This window comes from Squalius cephalus, assembly GCF_949319135.1.
Source record: "Squalius cephalus genome assembly, chromosome: 15".
Lineage (NCBI taxonomy): Eukaryota > Metazoa > Chordata > Actinopteri > Cypriniformes > Leuciscidae > Squalius > Squalius cephalus.
In genome coordinates, this window is record NC_137136.1 from 38,112,925 (window position 1) to 38,129,951 (window position 17,027).

At 44.0% G+C, this 17,027-nt stretch overlaps 1 protein-coding gene across 1 annotated transcript in view; it reads left to right on the plus strand.

Moving 5' to 3' along the window:
- Positions 1 to 2,222, plus strand: part of LOC307173075 (interleukin-1 receptor type 2-like) — a gene marked incomplete at its 3' end in the record, with an annotated part of 96,082 nt that extends 93,860 nt beyond the window's left edge. Inside the window, exons 5-8 of the mRNA XM_079895876.1 lie at positions 1,408 to 1,464; positions 1,789 to 1,903; positions 2,002 to 2,109; positions 2,219 to 2,222. Of these exons, the coding sequence (XP_079752002.1) occupies positions 1,408 to 1,464; positions 1,789 to 1,903; positions 2,002 to 2,109; positions 2,219 to 2,222 (284 nt within the window). The remainder of the gene's footprint in view (positions 1 to 1,407; positions 1,465 to 1,788; positions 1,904 to 2,001; positions 2,110 to 2,218) is intronic.
- Between the last annotated feature and the right edge of the window lie 14,805 nt (positions 2,223 to 17,027).

The following is a 17,027-nucleotide window of genomic DNA, read 5'->3' on the forward strand; positions in this document are numbered from 1 at the left end:
GTGCAAATATTACAAATAGGTCGTTAACTTTATTACCACAAGTTTTGCCTAACCCTACCTGACAAATGAAGCCATGCAATGATGACGAAGGAGTTAAGATGAAGTTTACAATAAACTTTAACTGTGGTTTCGCTAGCTATTTGAGTAAATGAAAACATAATACTTACATTTAAATGTGAATTTGCTGTCCACCACCGATCTCTAGTCTCGGCCGCCGGCCTGTCGTCAGCGGCGCGCAATGACTTATGGGGTAGAATAGGCCGCTAAGTGTCCATTTATGTATCCTTCTTTTCACGGGGAAACGAAGGGCGCATTTGGCGTCGCTTTTGAATCAGGGTAGCCTTCGTCGCGGCGCGATGACGCAACCGTCCTTCGAATACGGCCTTCGCAGGAATTGGGACAGCCTTCATCGAGCCGCGGTGACGCAATCGGCCTTCAAATGCGACCTTCCAAGGATGCAGCCTTTGAATTGGGACGTCCTTCGTCACGCCGCTGTGACGTTTTGTCTCGCCGCGGTGACGCAATCGGCCTTCAAATACGGCCATCCGGCCTTCAAATACGGCCTTCGAAGGACGCAGCCTTGGGTGCTTCTCAATTCTTATTTGTGTATCCTCGTTTCCTCTCCTCGCTTCCTTTCCTCGCGTCTCAGCTCCGCCCCCTGTAGGATGCGAGGGAAGGCTGCAAGGAAAAGACGCGAGGACGGAGGGATCGAATGAAAGCTTTTTTTATACATCGGGATCCTTGATCACTCGAGACTCACTTCATCGCGTCATCAGCAGCGCTCAGAGGATCTGCCCTCATGTTGTTGAAATTTGTTTATTTAAGAAATTCATAATAAATAATAATAAAGAAAGATACCCTGTTGAAATATGTGAGATGTGTGGTTTATATAAACTGCAAAAGTAAAGTATAAATCAAAATGATTGTGACCGATGTGAAGGGGGAGGAGAATTTATACGTGCGTCACGTTTTAGTCGATAAAACTCTTCCGCATAGGATCCACCTGTGTATCCTCGCTCATGACTCCTCAGGAAGCCTCCTCACTCCTCGATCCTCGACTCCTCGCGGTGCAATTAGAGAATTGAGATGTCCTTCAAGATGGCTGTGCTCGATCGGTTTCCGGGTCATAGGATGGAGGACGGAGGAGAGAGGAGACGAGGAGGGATATTGAGAAGCACCCCTTCACTTTGGGACACAGCTAGCTACTGCCTCCCGCATGGCACATCTTCTTCAACCAACTTTTTACCAAGATAGAACCCAACAACTTAGATATACAGATGACACCTAGTGGTTACTCCAGGATACTACAATGCCCTAATAACATCCACACACACAGTTGAGGGCAGTTCAGTGTTGATGGAGAGACTCTGATGGATGATGTGATGAATGTTTCTCTGTGTATAACAGTGGTGACGAAGCCTAAAATCATCTTCCCAAAGCAAGGAACACACACCGTAACACTAGGTGAGTGACGGCGATGACACGTTTAACTCTTCTGTTGCTGCACGTGTCAAATCGAGTTAGTACTTGCACTGTTTTAACTCGAGGCCATTTATGCGTTTTTGTGATCTGCAAACAAACAAATGCTAATATTTTTGCATTTGTTTGTTTGCAGATCACAAAAACGCATAAATGGCCTCAAGTTAAAACAGTGCAAGTAAAAAAACAGCATATTAAATTGAATTTGAATTAGAATGACATGAAGACGAGTTTATTGAATTGCAATATAAAGAAAAGTCATGAAACCGAAACATTTTGAAAAGCGCAATAATATTCATGTGACCGTAGGTGAAAGTTTCGAGCTGAGCTGCAAAGCTCTTATTGGGAAGAACGACATGGACGAAACTGTGATATACTGGATGAGTGACTCTGATTCTCTCGATCTGAGCTACAAGAGCTTCACGTAAGGACAAAAGATATGTTTGCTCTTTATATAATGAGAGAGTGTTTTGTTTATGATGTGACTAACCCATTTTGTTTCTGCATGTCTTATTTTTCCAGCATGAAGGAGAGCGAGCAGCTGTACAAACTTTCTGATTTATCCATCTCAGAAGTCACAGCTGAATATCTGAACACTGATCTCATATGTGTCGTTCAACACCCGGCCGGGTCAGATTCTGTAATAGTCCGGCTTATCCCAGGTCAGGTCTAGGTTGCATTGGACAATACTTTTGATTATGTCCCCTTTTCCAACTTGCTCTTTCTCTTTTTCTCTCAGCTAGTCAGTCAGTGTTTCTGTCTCTCAGAGTTTCTGTCTCTCAGAGTTTCTGTCTCTCAGTGTCTCTGTCTCTCAGTGTCTCTCAGAGTCTCTGTCTCTCAGAGTTTCTGTCTCTCAGTGTTTCTGTCTCTCAGAGTTTCTGTCTCTCAGTGTCTCTGTCTCTCAGTGTTTCTGTCTCTCAGAGTTTCTGTCTCTCAGTGTCTCTGTCTCTCAGTGTCTCTCAGTGTCTCTCAGTGTCTCTGTCTCTCAGAGTTTCTGTCTCTCAGTGTTTCTGTCTCTCAGTGTCTCTGTCTCTCAGTGTCTCTCAGTGTCTCTGTCTCTCAGTGTCTCTCAGTGTCTCTGTCTCTCAGTGTCTCTCAGTGTCTCTGTCTCTCAGTGTTTCTGTCTCTCAGTGTTTCTGTCTCTCAGTGTCTCTCAGTGTCTCTGTCTCTCAGAGTTTCTGTCTCTCAGTGTCTCTGTCTCTCAGTGTCTCTCAGTGTTTCTGTCTCTCAGAGTTTCTGTCTCTCAGTGTCTCTGTCTCTCAGTGTCTCTCAGTGTCTCTCAGTGTCTCTGTCTCTCAGAGTTTCTGTCTCTCAGTGTTTCTGTCTCTCAGTGTTTCTGTCTCTCATTGTCTCTGTCTCTCAGTGTCTCTGTCTCTCAGTGTTTCTGTCTCTCAGTGTCTCTCAGTGTCTCTCAGTGTCTCTCAGTGTCTCTCAGTGTCTCTGTCTCTCAGTGTCTCTGTCTCTCAGTGTCTCTGTCTCTCAGTGTTTCTGTCTCTCAGTGTCTCTCAGTGTCTCTCAGTGTCTCTGTCTCTCAGTGTTTCTGTCTCTCAGTGTCTCTGTCTCTCAGTGTCTCTCAGTGTCTCTGTCTCTCAGTGTCTCTGTCTCTCAGTGTCTCTCAGTGTCTCTGTCTCTCAGTGTCTCTGTCTCTCAGTGTCTCTCAGTGTCTCTGTCTCTCAGTGTCTCTCAGTGTCTCTGTCTCTCAGTGTCTCTGTCTCTCAGTGTCTCTCAGTGTCTCTGTCTCTCAGTGTCTCTCAGTGTCTCTGTCTCTCAGTGTCTCTGTCTCTCAGTGTCTCTGTCTCTCAGTGTTTCTGTCTCTCAGTGTCTCTCAGTGTCTCTCAGTGTCTCTGTCTCTCAGTGTTTCTGTCTCTCAGTGTCTCTCAGTGTCTCTCAGTGTCTCTCAGTGTCTCTGTCTCTCAGTGTCTCTGTCTCTCAGTGTTTCTGTCTCTCAGTGTCTCTCAGTGTCTCTCAGTGTCTCTCAGTGTCTCTCAGTGTCTCTGTCTCTCAGTGTTTCTGTCTCTCAGTGTTTCTGTCTCTCAGTGTCTCTGTCTCTCAGTGTCTCTGTCTCTCAGTGTCTCTCAGTGTCTCTCAGTGTCTCTGTCTCTCAGTGTCTCTGTCTCTCAGTGTCTCTGTCTCTGTGTTTCTGTCTCTCAGTGTCTCTCAGTGTCTCTGTCTCTCAGTGTCTCTCAGTGTCTCTGTCTCTCAGTGTTTCTGTCTCTCAGTGTCTCTGTCTCTCAGTGTCTCTGTCTCTCAGTGTCTCTCAGTGTCTCTGTCTCTCAGTGTTTCTGTCTCTCAGTGTCTCTGTCTCTCAGTGTCTCTGTCTCTCAGTGTCTCTCAGTGTCTCTGTCTCTCAGTGTCTCTCAGTGTCTCTGTCTCTCAGTGTCTCTGTCTCTCAGTGTCTCTGTCTCTCAGTGTCTCTGTCTCTCAGTGTCTCTCAGTGTCTCTCAGTGTCTCTCAGTGTCTCTGTCTCTCAGTGTCTCTGTCTCTCAGTGTCTCTGTCTCTCAGTGTTTCTGTCTCTCAGTGTCTCTCAGTGTCTCTGTCTCTCAGTGTCAATTCAATTCAATTCAATTCAATTCAAATGAGCTTTATTGGCATGACTGTGTAAAATAGCACAATATTGCCAAAGCAATAGACATATACAAACATACGTACATGTTGATACATAAAAGTGAACAATAATAATAATAAAAAAAAAAAAAAAAAAAAAAAAAAATACATTTCAATATTATGCATAAATATATCACAATGAGAAAAAAAAAAAATAAGTACAGAGAGCAGTTTAATGTAAAAGAGGGTTCAGCCCTTGTCCCTCGTATGATGGCAGGAAGACACATACTGCGCTGCCAGGAGAACACACTCTTCTTTCTCTCCCAGAATATAAGACAGTTTGTCTATGAGGCTCGCTTGTTGGAACTGGGGTAAAATCTGAGCTATTCGTGTGAAATAAGAGTCTCTGATGTGTTTATACTTGCTGCACTGGGTGAGGAAGTGCAGCTCGTCCTCTACGACTCCATCAGTGCAGTGTGAACACAGTCTGAGCTCTCTGGCTCTCCAGCTCGGCTTGTGCCGGCCCGTCTCCACACACAGACTGTGGTCACTAATGCGATACCTCGTCAGGAGCTTTCTCTGACCATAGTTACTGATATCGGTCAGGTATGGGGCCAATTTATAATCAGACTTTATTTTGTGGAAGTATTTTAATTTATTTACTTGTGTGACCTTTATCTGCCAGTCTTGTATGTATTCTTCTTTGGTTATGTTCCCTATTTCTTTTACTTTTGCGTGTCTGAACTGAATTGTTGGATTAAGTTGGTGTTTTTCCACTAAATGTGTCATGGGGTCGCTCTCAGGGTGTCCTGCCCTGTGTCTGAGAGCGCAGTGATGGTAACTCTCTGTCTGCGCATCTGATAGATGGAACCAGAACTTTGCGGCTCTCTTCTGGATCTCAGATAGGAGAGGGAATCTGCCTAATTCTGCCCGGCAACCCAGACTCGGAGCGTTTCTGTGAGTTCCCAGGATGTTCTTGCAGAACTCGAGGTGGAAAGTTTCAACAGGGGTTTTGTCCCAGGAATCGTAATTTAGTTTAAATTTGGGGCCCCAGATTTCACAGCCGTATAGGAGGATGGGTTTGATGATGCTCTCGAAGATTTTCAGCCACAGTTTAATGGGTGGGTTAAATTTGAACAGGGGTTTTCTTATACTATAATAAGCCCTACGTGCTTTATCAGTCAGGTCTTTCATTGCAGTGTCAAACTTTCCAGAAGCTGAGATTGTCAGACCCAAATAATTATAACAGGTGACATGATTAAGAATGGTTCCCCCAAGTGTAAATATGTATTTGTTGTCAGTAAGGCGAGGTTTCTTCTGGAAGATCATGATTTTGGACTTCTCCATGTTTATGGGTAATAAACATAGTAGTCTACTATGTACTACATAGTAGTCATTTATAGTGTCTCTGTCTCTCAGTGTCTCTGTCTCTCAGAGTCTCTGTCTCTCAGTGTCTCTGTCTCTCAGAGTCTCTGTCTCTCAGTGTCTCTCAGTGTCTCTCAGTGTCTCTGTCTCTCAGTGTCTCTGTCTCTCAATTCAATTCAATTCAATTCAAATGAGCTTTATTGGCATGACTGTGTAAAATAGCACAATATTGCCAAAGCAATAGACATATACAAACATACGTACATGTTGATACATAAAAGTGAACAATAATAATAATAAAAAAATAAAAAAAATAAAAAAATAAATAAAAAAAATACATTTCAATATTTATATCGGCCGGCTCAATTTTTTGATACAGATTTTTTTGTCTCTGTCTCTCAGTGTTTCTGTCTCTCAGTGTCTCTGTCTCTCAGTGTCTCTCAGAGTCTCTGTCTCTCAGTGTTTCTGTCTCTCAGAGTTTCTGTCTCTCAGAGTTTCTGTCTCTCAGTGTTTCTGTCTCTCAGTGTTTCTGTCTCTCAGTGTCTCTCAGTGTCTCTGTCTCTCAGTGTCTCTCAGTGTCTCTCAGTGTTTCTGTCTCTCAGTGTTTCTGTCTCTCAGAGTTTCTGTCTCTCAGTGTTTCTGTCTCTCAGTGTTTCTGTCTCTCAGTGTCTCTGTCTCTCAGTGTCTCTCAGTGTCTCTGTTTCTCAGTGTCTCTGTCTCTCAGTGTTTCTGTCAATTCAATTTCAATTCAAAATGAGCTTTATTAGCATGACTGTGTAACACAATGTTGCCAAAGCATCAACATATTATATATAAATAATAAAACAAATAAAACATATATGTATAGATCATGTCATATGTAGCATAGTAAATATAAATAAATAGATAAATAAACACAATCTATCCTAATAAATGAATAAATACAGTGGGTCTCTCTAGAGAATTAGCTGACTCTGGCGTTGTGAATAGCTAACACATATTTAGCCGCGAGTGCAGCTGTGCTATCATCTTCTCCCAGTAAGAAGAACATTTTCTCAGTGTCACTCAGTTCAAAGAATGATGGAATCAAGATTTCAAATCTGGGCAGAAAGGTTTCTCTTATACTGGAGTATTTAGAGCAGAAGAGCAGAAAGTGTTCCTCATCCTCGATGTGCTGTAGATCACAGTGTCTACAGATCCTCTGCTCTCTCTCTGTCCATGTTTGTCTACGTCTTCCTCTCTCTATCTCTAGATCGTGGTCACTTAATCTGTATTTGGAGAGGATTTGTCTTTCTTTAAAATGTTTAATAAATAGATAACTGGCCAATTTAGTGGTTCTATTGAGGGTCGAGTAACATTGGAGTTTATTCTGGAGGGCAAAATGTGCTTTTAGTGCTTCATCATGAGTGACTTTTAGATGTTTGTGGATTTGGTTAATGATAGGTTTGGGGTTGATGGGGAGTATAGTCTGATGGACGAGTTGGAGAGCGAGTGTGTTCAGAGGATGAGGTTCTGCTGAGGTTTCATTGGCGAGGAGGGCTTTATATTGCACTGACTCTGGATCAGACTGATGGAGGTGATGCCAGAACTGAACACATCTCTTCTGGATCTCGATGTTCAGCGGGTACAGGCCCAGCTCAGCCCTGCAGGCGGCAGTGGACGTGTTTCTGTGAACCCCGAGAATATTTTTGCCAATTTCCAATTGTAATTTTTCTACTGATGTTTTATCCCAATTTTTACAATTTAGTACTGGTCCCCAAATTTCACATCCATATAAAATTATTGGTTTTATTATATAATTTTATCCAGGTTTTAATGGGTAATTTTAAGTGTCCACATCGTGACTTTATAGCATAGAAAGCCCTCCGAGCCTTTTCACCGAGTGTTTTCACAGCCAGACCGAAGCGTCCCGAAGCGCTGATGTCGATGCCCAGATATCTGTAGCTAGTGCTGTGCTGCAGGACCTGGCCTTTATACAGGAACTGGTGTTTGTGTCCCTGAGATCGGGCTTTCTTCTGGAACACCATGACTCTGGTTTTGTCCAGATTGGCTGTCAGGGCCCAGTCGTGACAGTATTGTTCCAGCAGGGACAGGCTCTGCTGAAGGCCCTCAGGTGTGCGGGACAGCAGGACCAGGTCATCCGCGTACAGCAGACATCTGACCTCTGACCCCTGTAGAGTGAGGCCGGGCGCAGTAGAGCTCTCCAGCGCTGATGCCAGATCATTGATGTAGATGTTGAATAGAGTCGGGCTCAGACTGCAGCCCTGCCTCACTCCACGTCCCTGCTGGAAGCACACACACACACACACTCACACACACTCCACGTCCCTGCTGGAAGAACACACACACACACACACACACACACACACACACACACTCCACGGCCCTGCTGGAAGAACGCGGTTCTGTGGTTACCGATCTTCACCGCACTTTTGCTGTTGGTGTACAGAGATTTTATAATGTCAAATGTTTTTCCGCCGATGCCAATTTGTAGGATTTTGTACAATAGACCATCATGCCAAATTGAGTCGAATGCTTTTTTAAAGTCTACAAAACATGCGAATATTTTCCTTTGTTTGTCGTTGATGTTCTTGTTGATTAGAGTGTGGAGGGAATAGATGTGGTCGGATGTGCGATGTTTTGGTAAAAAGCCAATCTGTGCTTTATTTAAGATGTTGTGTGCTGAGATGTGTGAGACGATGCGTGTGTTGATGACACTGCAGAACAGTTTTCCCAACACACTGCCCACACTTATCCCGCGGTAGTTATTGGGGTCGAATCGATCACCGCTCTTAAATATGGGGGTGATGAGTCCCTCAGACCAGATCTCAGGGAAGTGTCCAGACCAGAACACCAGATTAAATAATTTGGCTATTGTTTGAATCATGCTGGGACTGCTGAGTTTAAGCATTTCGTTATTAATGTGATCTTGTCCACATGCTTTCTTTAATTTAAGATTTTTAATATGTTCTAATATTTCAGATATTGTTATTGATTTATCTAATGGATTTTGATAATTCTTAATAGTTTTTTCCATATCTTCTAAAGTTTTCTTTATTCTACTCTGAGGCTGGTTGAGGTCGGCCGGCTCAATTTTTTGATACAGATTTTTTTGTCTCTGTCTCTCAGTGTTTCTGTCTCTCAGTGTCTCTGTCTCTCAGTGTCTCTCAGTGTCTCTGTCTCTCAGTGTTTCTGTCTCTCAGAGTTTCTGTCTCTCAGAGTTTCTGTCTCTCAGTGTTTCTGTCTCTCAGTGTCTCTCAGTGTCTCTGTCTCTCAGTGTTTCTGTCTCTCAGTGTCTCTCAGTGTCTCTGTCTCTCAGTGTCTCTCAGTGTCTCTGTCTCTCAGTGTCTCTCAGTGTCTCTCAGTGTTTCTGTCTCTCAGTGTTTCTGTCTCTCAGAGTTTCTGTCTCTCAGTGTTTCTGTCTCTCAGTGTCTCTGTCTCTCAGTGTCTCTGTCTCTCAGTGTTTCTGTCTCTCAGTGTCTCTGTCTCTCAGTGTCTCTGTCTCTCAGTGTTTCTGTCTCTCAGAGTTTCTGTCTCTCAGAGTTTCTGTCTCTCAGTGTCTCTGTCTCTCAGTGTCTCTGTCTCTCAGTGTCTCTGTCTCTCAGTGTCTCTGTCTCTCAGTGTTTCTGTCTCTCAGTGTTTCTGTCTCTCAGTGTCTCTGTCTCTCAGTGTCTCTGTCTCTGTGTCTCTCAGTGTCTCTCAGTGTCTCTCAGTGTCTCTCAGTGTCTCTGTCTCTCAGTGTCTCTGTCTCTGTGTCTCTCAGTGTCTCTGTCTCTCAGTGTCTCTGTCTCTCAGTGTTTCTGTCTCTCAGTGTCTCTCAGTGTCTCTCAGTGTCTCTGTCTCTGTGTCTCTCAGTGTCTCTGTCTCTCAGTGTCTCTGTCTCTCAGTGTCTCTGTCTCTCAGTGTCTCTGTCTCTCAGTGTCTCTGTCTCTCAGTGTCTCTCAGTGTCTCTGTCTCTCAGTGTCTCTGTCTCTCAGTGTCTCTCAGTGTCTCTCAGTGTCTCTCAGTGTTTCTGTCTCTCAGTGTTTCTGTCTCTCAGTGTTTCTGTCTCTCAGAGTTTCTGTCTCTCAGTGTTTCTGTCTCTCAGTGTTTCTGTCTCTCAGTGTCTCTGTCTCTCAGTGTCTCTGTCTCTCAGTGTCTCTGTCTCTGTGTCTCTCAGTGTCTCTGTCTCTCAGTGTCTCTGTCTCTCAGTGTCTCTCAGTGTCTCTCAGTGTCTCTCAGTGTCTCTCAGTGTTTCTGTCTCTCAGAGTTTCTGTCTCTCAGAGTTTCTGTCTCTCAGTGTCTCTGTCTCTCAGTGTCTCTGTCTCTCAGTGTCTCTCAGTGTCTCTCAGTGTTTCTGTCTCTCAGTGTCTCTGTCTCTCAGTGTCTCTGTCTCTGTGTCTCTCAGTGTCTCTGTCTCTCAGTGTCTCTCAGTGTCTCTCAGTGTCTCTCAGTGTTTCTGTCTCTCAGTGTCTCTGTCTCTCAGTGTCTCTGTCTCTGTGTCTCTCAGTGTCTCTGTCTCTCAGTGTCTCTGTCTCTGTGTCTCTCAGTGTCTCTGTCTCTCAGTGTTTCTGTCTCTCAGTGTTTCTGTCTCTCAGTGTCTCTGTCTCTCAGTGTCTCTGTCTCTCAGTGTCTCTGTCTCTCAGTGTCTCTCAGTGTTTCTGTCTCTCAGTGTCTCTCAGTGTCTCTGTCTCTCAGTGTCTCTGTCTCTCAGTGTCTCTGTCTCTCAGTGTCTCTGTCTCTCAGTGTCTCTCAGTGTTTCTGTCTCTCAGTGTCTCTCAGTGTCTCTCAGTGTCTCTGTCTCTCAGTGTCTCTCAGTGTCTCTCAGTGTCTCTGTCTCTCAGTGTTTCTGTCTCTCAGAGTTTCTGTCTCTCAGTGTCTCTGTCTCTCAGTGTCTCTGTCTCTCAGTGTCTCTGTCTCTCAGTGTCTCTCAGTGTTTCTGTCTCTCAGTGTTTCTGTCTCTCAGTGTCTCTGTCTCTCAGTGTCTCTCAGTGTCTCTGTCTCTCAGTGTCTCTCAGTGTCTCTCAGTGTCTCTGTCTCTCAGTGTCTCTGTCTCTCAGTGTTTCTGTCTCTCAGTGTCTCTGTCTCTCAGTGTCTCTGTCTCTCAGTGTCTCTCAGTGTCTCTGTCTCTCAGTGTCTCTCAGTGTCTCTCAGTGTCTCTGTCTCTCAGTGTCTCTGTCTCTCAGTGTCTCTGTCTCTCAGTGTCTCTGTCTCTCAGTGTCTCTCAGTGTCTCTCAGTGTTTCTGTCTCTCAGTGTCTCTGTCTCTCAGAGTTTCTGTCTCTCAGTGTCTCTCAGTGTCTCTCAGTGTCTCTGTCTCTCAGTGTCTCTGTCTCTCAGTGTTTCTGTCTCTCAGTGTCTCTGTCTCTCAGTGTCTCTCAGTGTCTCTGTCTCTCAGTGTTTCTGTCTCTCAGTGTCTCTGTCTCTCAGAGTTTCTGTCTCTCAGTGTCTCTGTCTCTCAGTGTCTCTCAGAGTCTCTGTCTCTCAGTGTTTCTGTCTCTCAGTGTCTCTCAGTGTCTCTGTCTCTCAGTGTCTCTCAGTGTCTCTGTCTCTCAGTGTTTCTGTCTCTCAGAGTTTCTGTCTCTCAGAGTTTCTGTCTCTCAGTGTCTCTCAGTGTCTCTCAGTGTCTCTCAGTGTCTCTCAGTGTCTCTGTCTCTCAGTGTTTCTGTCTCTCAGAGTTTGTCTCTCAGTGTTTCTGTCTCTCAGTGTCTCTGTCTCTCAGTGTCTCTGTCTCTCAGTGTCTCTGTCTCTCAGTGTCTCTGTCTCTCAGTGTTTCTGTCTCTCAGTGTCTCTCAGTGTTTCTGTCTCTCAGTGTCTCTCAGTGTCTCTGTCTCTCAGTGTCTCTCAGTGTCTCTCAGTGTCTCTGTCTCTCAGTGTTTCTGTCTCTCAGAGTTTCTGTCTTTCAGTGTTTCTGTCTCTCAGTGTTTCTGTCTCTCAGTGTCTCTCAGTGTCTCTGTCTCTCAGTGTCAATTTTTTCAATTCAATTCAATTCAAAATGAGCTTTATTAGCATGACTGTGTAACACAATGTTGCCAAAGCATCAACATATTATATATAAATAATAAAACAAATAAAACATATATGTATAGATCATGTCATATGTAGCATAGTAAATATAAATAAATAGATAAATAAACACAATCTATCCTAATAAATGAATAAATACAGTGGGTCTCTCTAGAGAATTAGCTGACTCTGGCGTTGTGAATAGCTAACACATATTTAGCCGCGAGTGCAGCTGTACTATCATCTTCTCCCAGTAGGAAGAACATTTTCTCAGTGTCACTCAGTTCAGAGAATGATGGAATCAAGATTTCAAATCTGGGCAGAAAGGTTTCTCTTATACTGGAGTATTTAGAGCAGAAGAGCAGAAAGTGTTCCTCATCCTCGATGTGCTGTAGGTCACAGTGTCTACAGATCCTCTGCTCTCTCTCTGTCCATGTTTGTCTACGTCTTCCTCTCTCTATCTCTAGATCGTGGTCACTTAATCTGTATTTGGAGAGGATTTGTCTTTCTTTAAAATGTTTAATAAATAGATAACTGGCCAATTTAGTGGTTCTATTGAGGGTCGAGTAACATTGGAGTTTATTCTGGAGGGCAAAATGTGCTTTTAGTGATTCATCATGGGTGTCTTTTAGATGTTTGTGGATTTCTTTAATGATATGTTTGGGGTTGATGGGGAGTATAGTCTGATGGACGAGTTGGAGAGCGAGTGTGTTCAGAGGATGAGGTTCTGCTGAGGTTTCATTGGCGAGGAGGGCTTTATATTGCACTGACTCTGGGTCAGACTGATGGAGATGATGCCAGAACTGAACACATCTCCTCTGGATCTGGATGTTCAGCGGGTACAGGCCCAGCTCAGCCCTGCAGGCGGCAGTGGACGTGTTTCTGTGAACCCCGAGAATATTTTTGCCAATTTCCAATTGTAATTTTTCTACTGATGTTTTATCCCAATTTTTACAATTTAGTACTGGTCCCCAAATTTCACATCCATATAAAATTATTGGTTTTATTATTGAATTATATAATTTTATCCAGGTTTTAATGGGTAATTTTAAGTGTCCACATCGTGACTTTATAGCATAGAAAGCCCTCCGAGCCTTTTCACCGAGTGTTTTCACAGCCAGACCGAAGCGTCCCGAAGCGCTGATGTCGATGCCCAGATATCTGTAGCTAGAGCTGTGCTGCAGAACATGGCCTTTATACAGGAACTGGTGTTTGTGTGCCTGAGATCGGGCTTTCTTCTGGAACACCATGACTCTGGTTTTGTCCAGATTGACTGTCAGGGCCCAGTCGTGACAGTATTGTTCCAGCAGGGCCAGGCTCTGCTGAAGGCCCTCAGGTGTGCGGGACAGCAGGACCAGGTCATCCGCGTACAGCAGACATCTGACCTCTGACCCCTGTAGAGTGAGGCCGGGCGCAGTAGAGCTCTCCAGCGCTGATGCCAGATCATTGATGTAGATGTTGAATAGAGTCGGGCTCAGACTGCAGCCCTGCCTCACTCCACGGCCCTGCTGGAAGAACGCGGTTCTGTGGTTACCGATCTTCACCGCACTTTTGCTGTTGGTGTACAGAGATTTTATAATGTCAAATGTTTTTCCGCCGATGCCAATTTGTAGGATTTTGTACAATAGACCATCATGCCAAATTGAATCAAATGCTTTTTTAAAGTCTACAAAACATGCAAATATTTTCCTTTGTTTGTCGTTGATGTTCTTGTTGATTAGAGTGTGGAGGGAATAGATGTGGTCGGATGTGCGGTGTTTTGGTAAGAAGCCAATCTGAGCTTTATTTAAGATGTTGTGTGCTGAGATGTGTGAGACGATGCGTGTGTTGATGACACTGCAGAACAGTTTTCCCAACACACTGCCCACACTTATCCCGCGGTAGTTACTGGGGTCGAATCGATCACCGCTCTTAAATATGGGGGTGATGAGTCCCTCAGACCAGATCTCAGGGAAGTGTCCAGACCAGAACACCAGATTAAATAATTTGGCTATTGTTTGAATCATGCTGGGACTGCTGAGTTTAAGCATTTCGTTATTAATGCGATCTTGTCCACATGCTTTCTTTAATTTAAGATTTTTAATATGTTCTAATATTTCAGATATTGTAATTGATTTATCTAATGGATTTTGATAACTCTTAATAGTTTTTTCCATGTCTTCTAGAGTTTTCTTTATTTTACTCTGAGGCTGGTTGAGGTCGGCCGGCTCAATTTTTTGATACAGATTTTCGAAGTAAGATTTCCAGATTGTGCCATTCTGGAGTGATATCTCTAATTTGGGTTTTTCGAGTTTTTTATATAAGGTCCAGAAAGTGTTTTGATCTATTGAATCGTCAATTTCTTCAATTTTAGTTTGAAAATATTTTTCTCTTTTTTTCCACAGAAGTGTTTTGTACTTTTGCAGACAGTCTGAGTAAGAAAGCCGTAATGTCTGGCTGGACGGATCTTTGTGCTTTTTGTTAGAAAGTCTCCTGAGTTCTTTTCTGAGACCGGCACATTCATCATCAAACCAGACATCCTTTCTCTTTCTCTGTTGATTGGTTCTATGTTTTGTCTCTCAGTGTCTCTGTCTCTCAGTGTCTCTCAGTGTCTCTCAGTGTCTCTGTCTCTCAGTGTCTCTGTCTCTCAGTGTCTCTGTCTCTCAGTGTCTCTGTCTCTCAGTGTCTCTCAGTGTCTCTGTCTCTCAGTGTCTCTCAGTGTCTCTGTCTCTCAGTGTTTCTGTCTCTCAGTGTCTCTGTCTCTCAGTGTTTCTGTCTCTCAGTGTCTCTCAGTGTCTCTCAGTGTTTCTGTCTCTCAGTGTTTCTGTCTCTCAGTGTCTCTGTCTCTCAGTGTCTCTGTCTCTCAGTGTCTCTGTCTCTCAGTGTCTCTGTCTCTCAGTGTCTCTCAGTGTTTATGTCTCTCAGTGTCTCTCAGTGTCTCTGTCTCTCAGTGTCTCTGTCTCTCAGTGTCTCTGTCTCTCAGTGTTTCTGTCTCTCAGTGTCTCTGTCTCTCAGTGTCTCTGTCTCTCAGTGTCTCTGTCTCTCAGTGTCTCTGTCTCTCAGTGTTTCTGTCTCTCAGTGTTTCTGTCTCTCAGTGTCTCTCAGTGTCTCTCAGTGTCTCTCAGTGTTTCTGTCTCTCAGTGTTTCTGTCTCTCAGTGTTTCTGTCTCTCAGTGTCTCTGTCTCTCAGTGTCTCTGTCTCTCAGTGTCTCTGTCTCTCAGTGTCTCTGTCTCTCAGTGTCTCTCAGTGTTTATGTCTCTCAGTGTCTCTCAGTGTCTCTGTCTCTCAGTGTCTCTGTCTCTCAGTGTCTCTGTCTCTCAGTGTCTCTGTCTCTCAGTGTTTCTGTCTCTCAGTGTCTCTGTCTCTCAGTGTCTCTGTCTCTCAGTGTCTCTGTCTCTCAGTGTCTCTGTCTCTCAGTGTTTCTGTCTCTCAGTGTTTCTGTCTCTCAGTGTCTCTCAGTGTCTCTCAGTGTCTCTCAGTGTTTCTGTCTCTCAGTGTTTCTGTCTCTCAGTGTCTCTGTCTCTCAGTGTCTCTGTCTCTCAGTGTCTCTGTCTCTCAGTGTCTCTGTCTCTCAGTGTCTCTCAGTGTTTCTGTCTCTCAGTGTCTCTGTCTCTCAGTGTCTCTCAGTGTCTCTGTCTCTCAGTGTTTCTGTCTCTCAGAGTTTCTGTCTTTCAGTGTTTCTGTCTCTGTGTTTCTGTCTCTCAGTGTTTCTGTCTCTCAGTGTCTCTGTCTCTCAGTGTCTCTGTCTCTCAGTGTCTCTCAGTGTCTCTGTCTCTCAGTGTCTCTCAGTGTCTCTGTCTCTCAGTGTCTCTCAGTGTCTCTGTCTCTCAGTGTCTCTGTCTCTCAGTGTCTCTGTCTCTCAGTGTCTCTGTCTCTCAGTGTCTCTCAGAGTCTCTGTCTCTCAGTGTTTCTGTCTCTCAGAGTTTCTGTCTCTCAGTTTCTGTCTCTCAGTGTCTCTGTCTCTCAGTGTCTCTCAGTGTCTCTGTCTCTCAGAGTTTGTCTCTCAGTGTTTCTGTCTCTCAGTGTTTCTGTCTCTCAGTGTCTCTGTCTCTCAGTGTCTCTGTCTCTCAGTGTTTCTGTCTCTCAGTTTTTCTGTCTCTCAGTGTCTCTGTCTCTCAGTGTCTCTGTCTCTCAGTGTTTCTGTCTCTCAGTGTCTCTGTCTCTCAGTGTCTCTGTCTCTCAGTGTCTCTCAGTGTCTCTGTCTCTCAGTGTCTCTCAGTGTTTCTGTCTCTCAGTGTTTCTGTCTCTCAGTGTCTCTGTCTCTCAGTGTCTCTGTCTCTCAGTGTCTCTCAGTGTTTCTGTCTCTCAGTGTTTCTGTCTCTCAGTGTCTCTGTCTCTCAGTGTCTCTGTCTCTCAGTGTCTCTGTCTCTCAGTGTCTCTCAGTGTTTCTGTCTCTCAGTGTCTCTGTCTCTCAGTGTCTCTCAGTGTCTCTCAGTGTTTCTGTCTCTCAGTGTCTCTCAGTGTCTCTCAGTGTTTCTGTCTCTCAGTGTCTCTGTCTCTCAGTGTTTCTCAGTGTCTCTGTCTCTCAGTGTCTCTCAGTGTCTCTGTCTCTCAGTGTCTCTGTCTCTCAGTGTCTCTGTCTCTCAGTGTCTCTGTCTCTCAGTGTCTCTCAGTGTTTCTGTCTCTCAGTGTTTCTGCCTCTAGTTCCTCTAGTAGTTCTGATGTGCATCAATTGATTGTTGAGCATCACAAAATAGAAAGTGGCTGTAAGAAAATAGTTAAAGAATTGAAAATACCCGTTTTGACCATCAGGGCAATAATTAAGAAGTTCCAATCAACTAAAGATGTTAAGAATCTGCCAGGAAGAGGATGTGTGTCTATATTGTCTTAATGCACGGCGAGGAGGAAAGTTTGAGTGGCCAAAGACTCTCCAAGGATCATAGATGGAGAATTGCAGAGATTACTTGAGTCTTGGGGGTCAGAAAGCTTAAAAAAAAAAAAAAAAAAATCAAACAACCCCTACACAACCACATGTTGTTTGGGAGGGTTTCAAGAAAAATCCTCCTCGCTCCTCCAAAAACAAACTCCAGCATATTCAGTTGTCAGACATGACTGGACCAAAATGAACTCTGAATGAAGGAATGGTCTCTGATCTCTTGTCAGTTGTTCTCCATTATAGAAGAAAACTCTGAGCTGTTATCTTGGCAAAAGGATGTTGCAAAAAAGTATTTAATAACAGGGAGCCAATAATTATGGCCAGCGTGTTTAGGAGAAAAGCATTTATTTCATAATGTGAGTGATGGAAATCCGCCTGTTGAGCGATTTGTGCTTGTACATTACTTGTATGCACTCTCGACATTTGTGATTAAAATAACGTCATAGAAACGGCCTCAAATAAATATAAAAAGTGGAAGAAGCTGCAATAGATTTTTTATTGGTTAAAATCAATGGAGAATATCTGGTATTTTTCCGTGGGTGCTCGAGCCCCGAGCGCTTATGCGGTGTCGTGATTGGCTGAAGCGACAAACTGGCCACAGGGCAGAAACGTCCCGAGCAATCCAAGAAGAAAGTAATAAACTACAGGCACTTCTAGTGATGATTGAGAGGCATTATTTTTGTATGAGTCTGTCCTTTTTATTTAAAAAAAAAAAAAATCCTGCATAGTTTCAAAATCCTTTAATTTGATATAGTAAAATGATTAAGAACCTGAAATGAGAAGTGCATGCCCTAATAACATTACATCCACACACAGTTCCA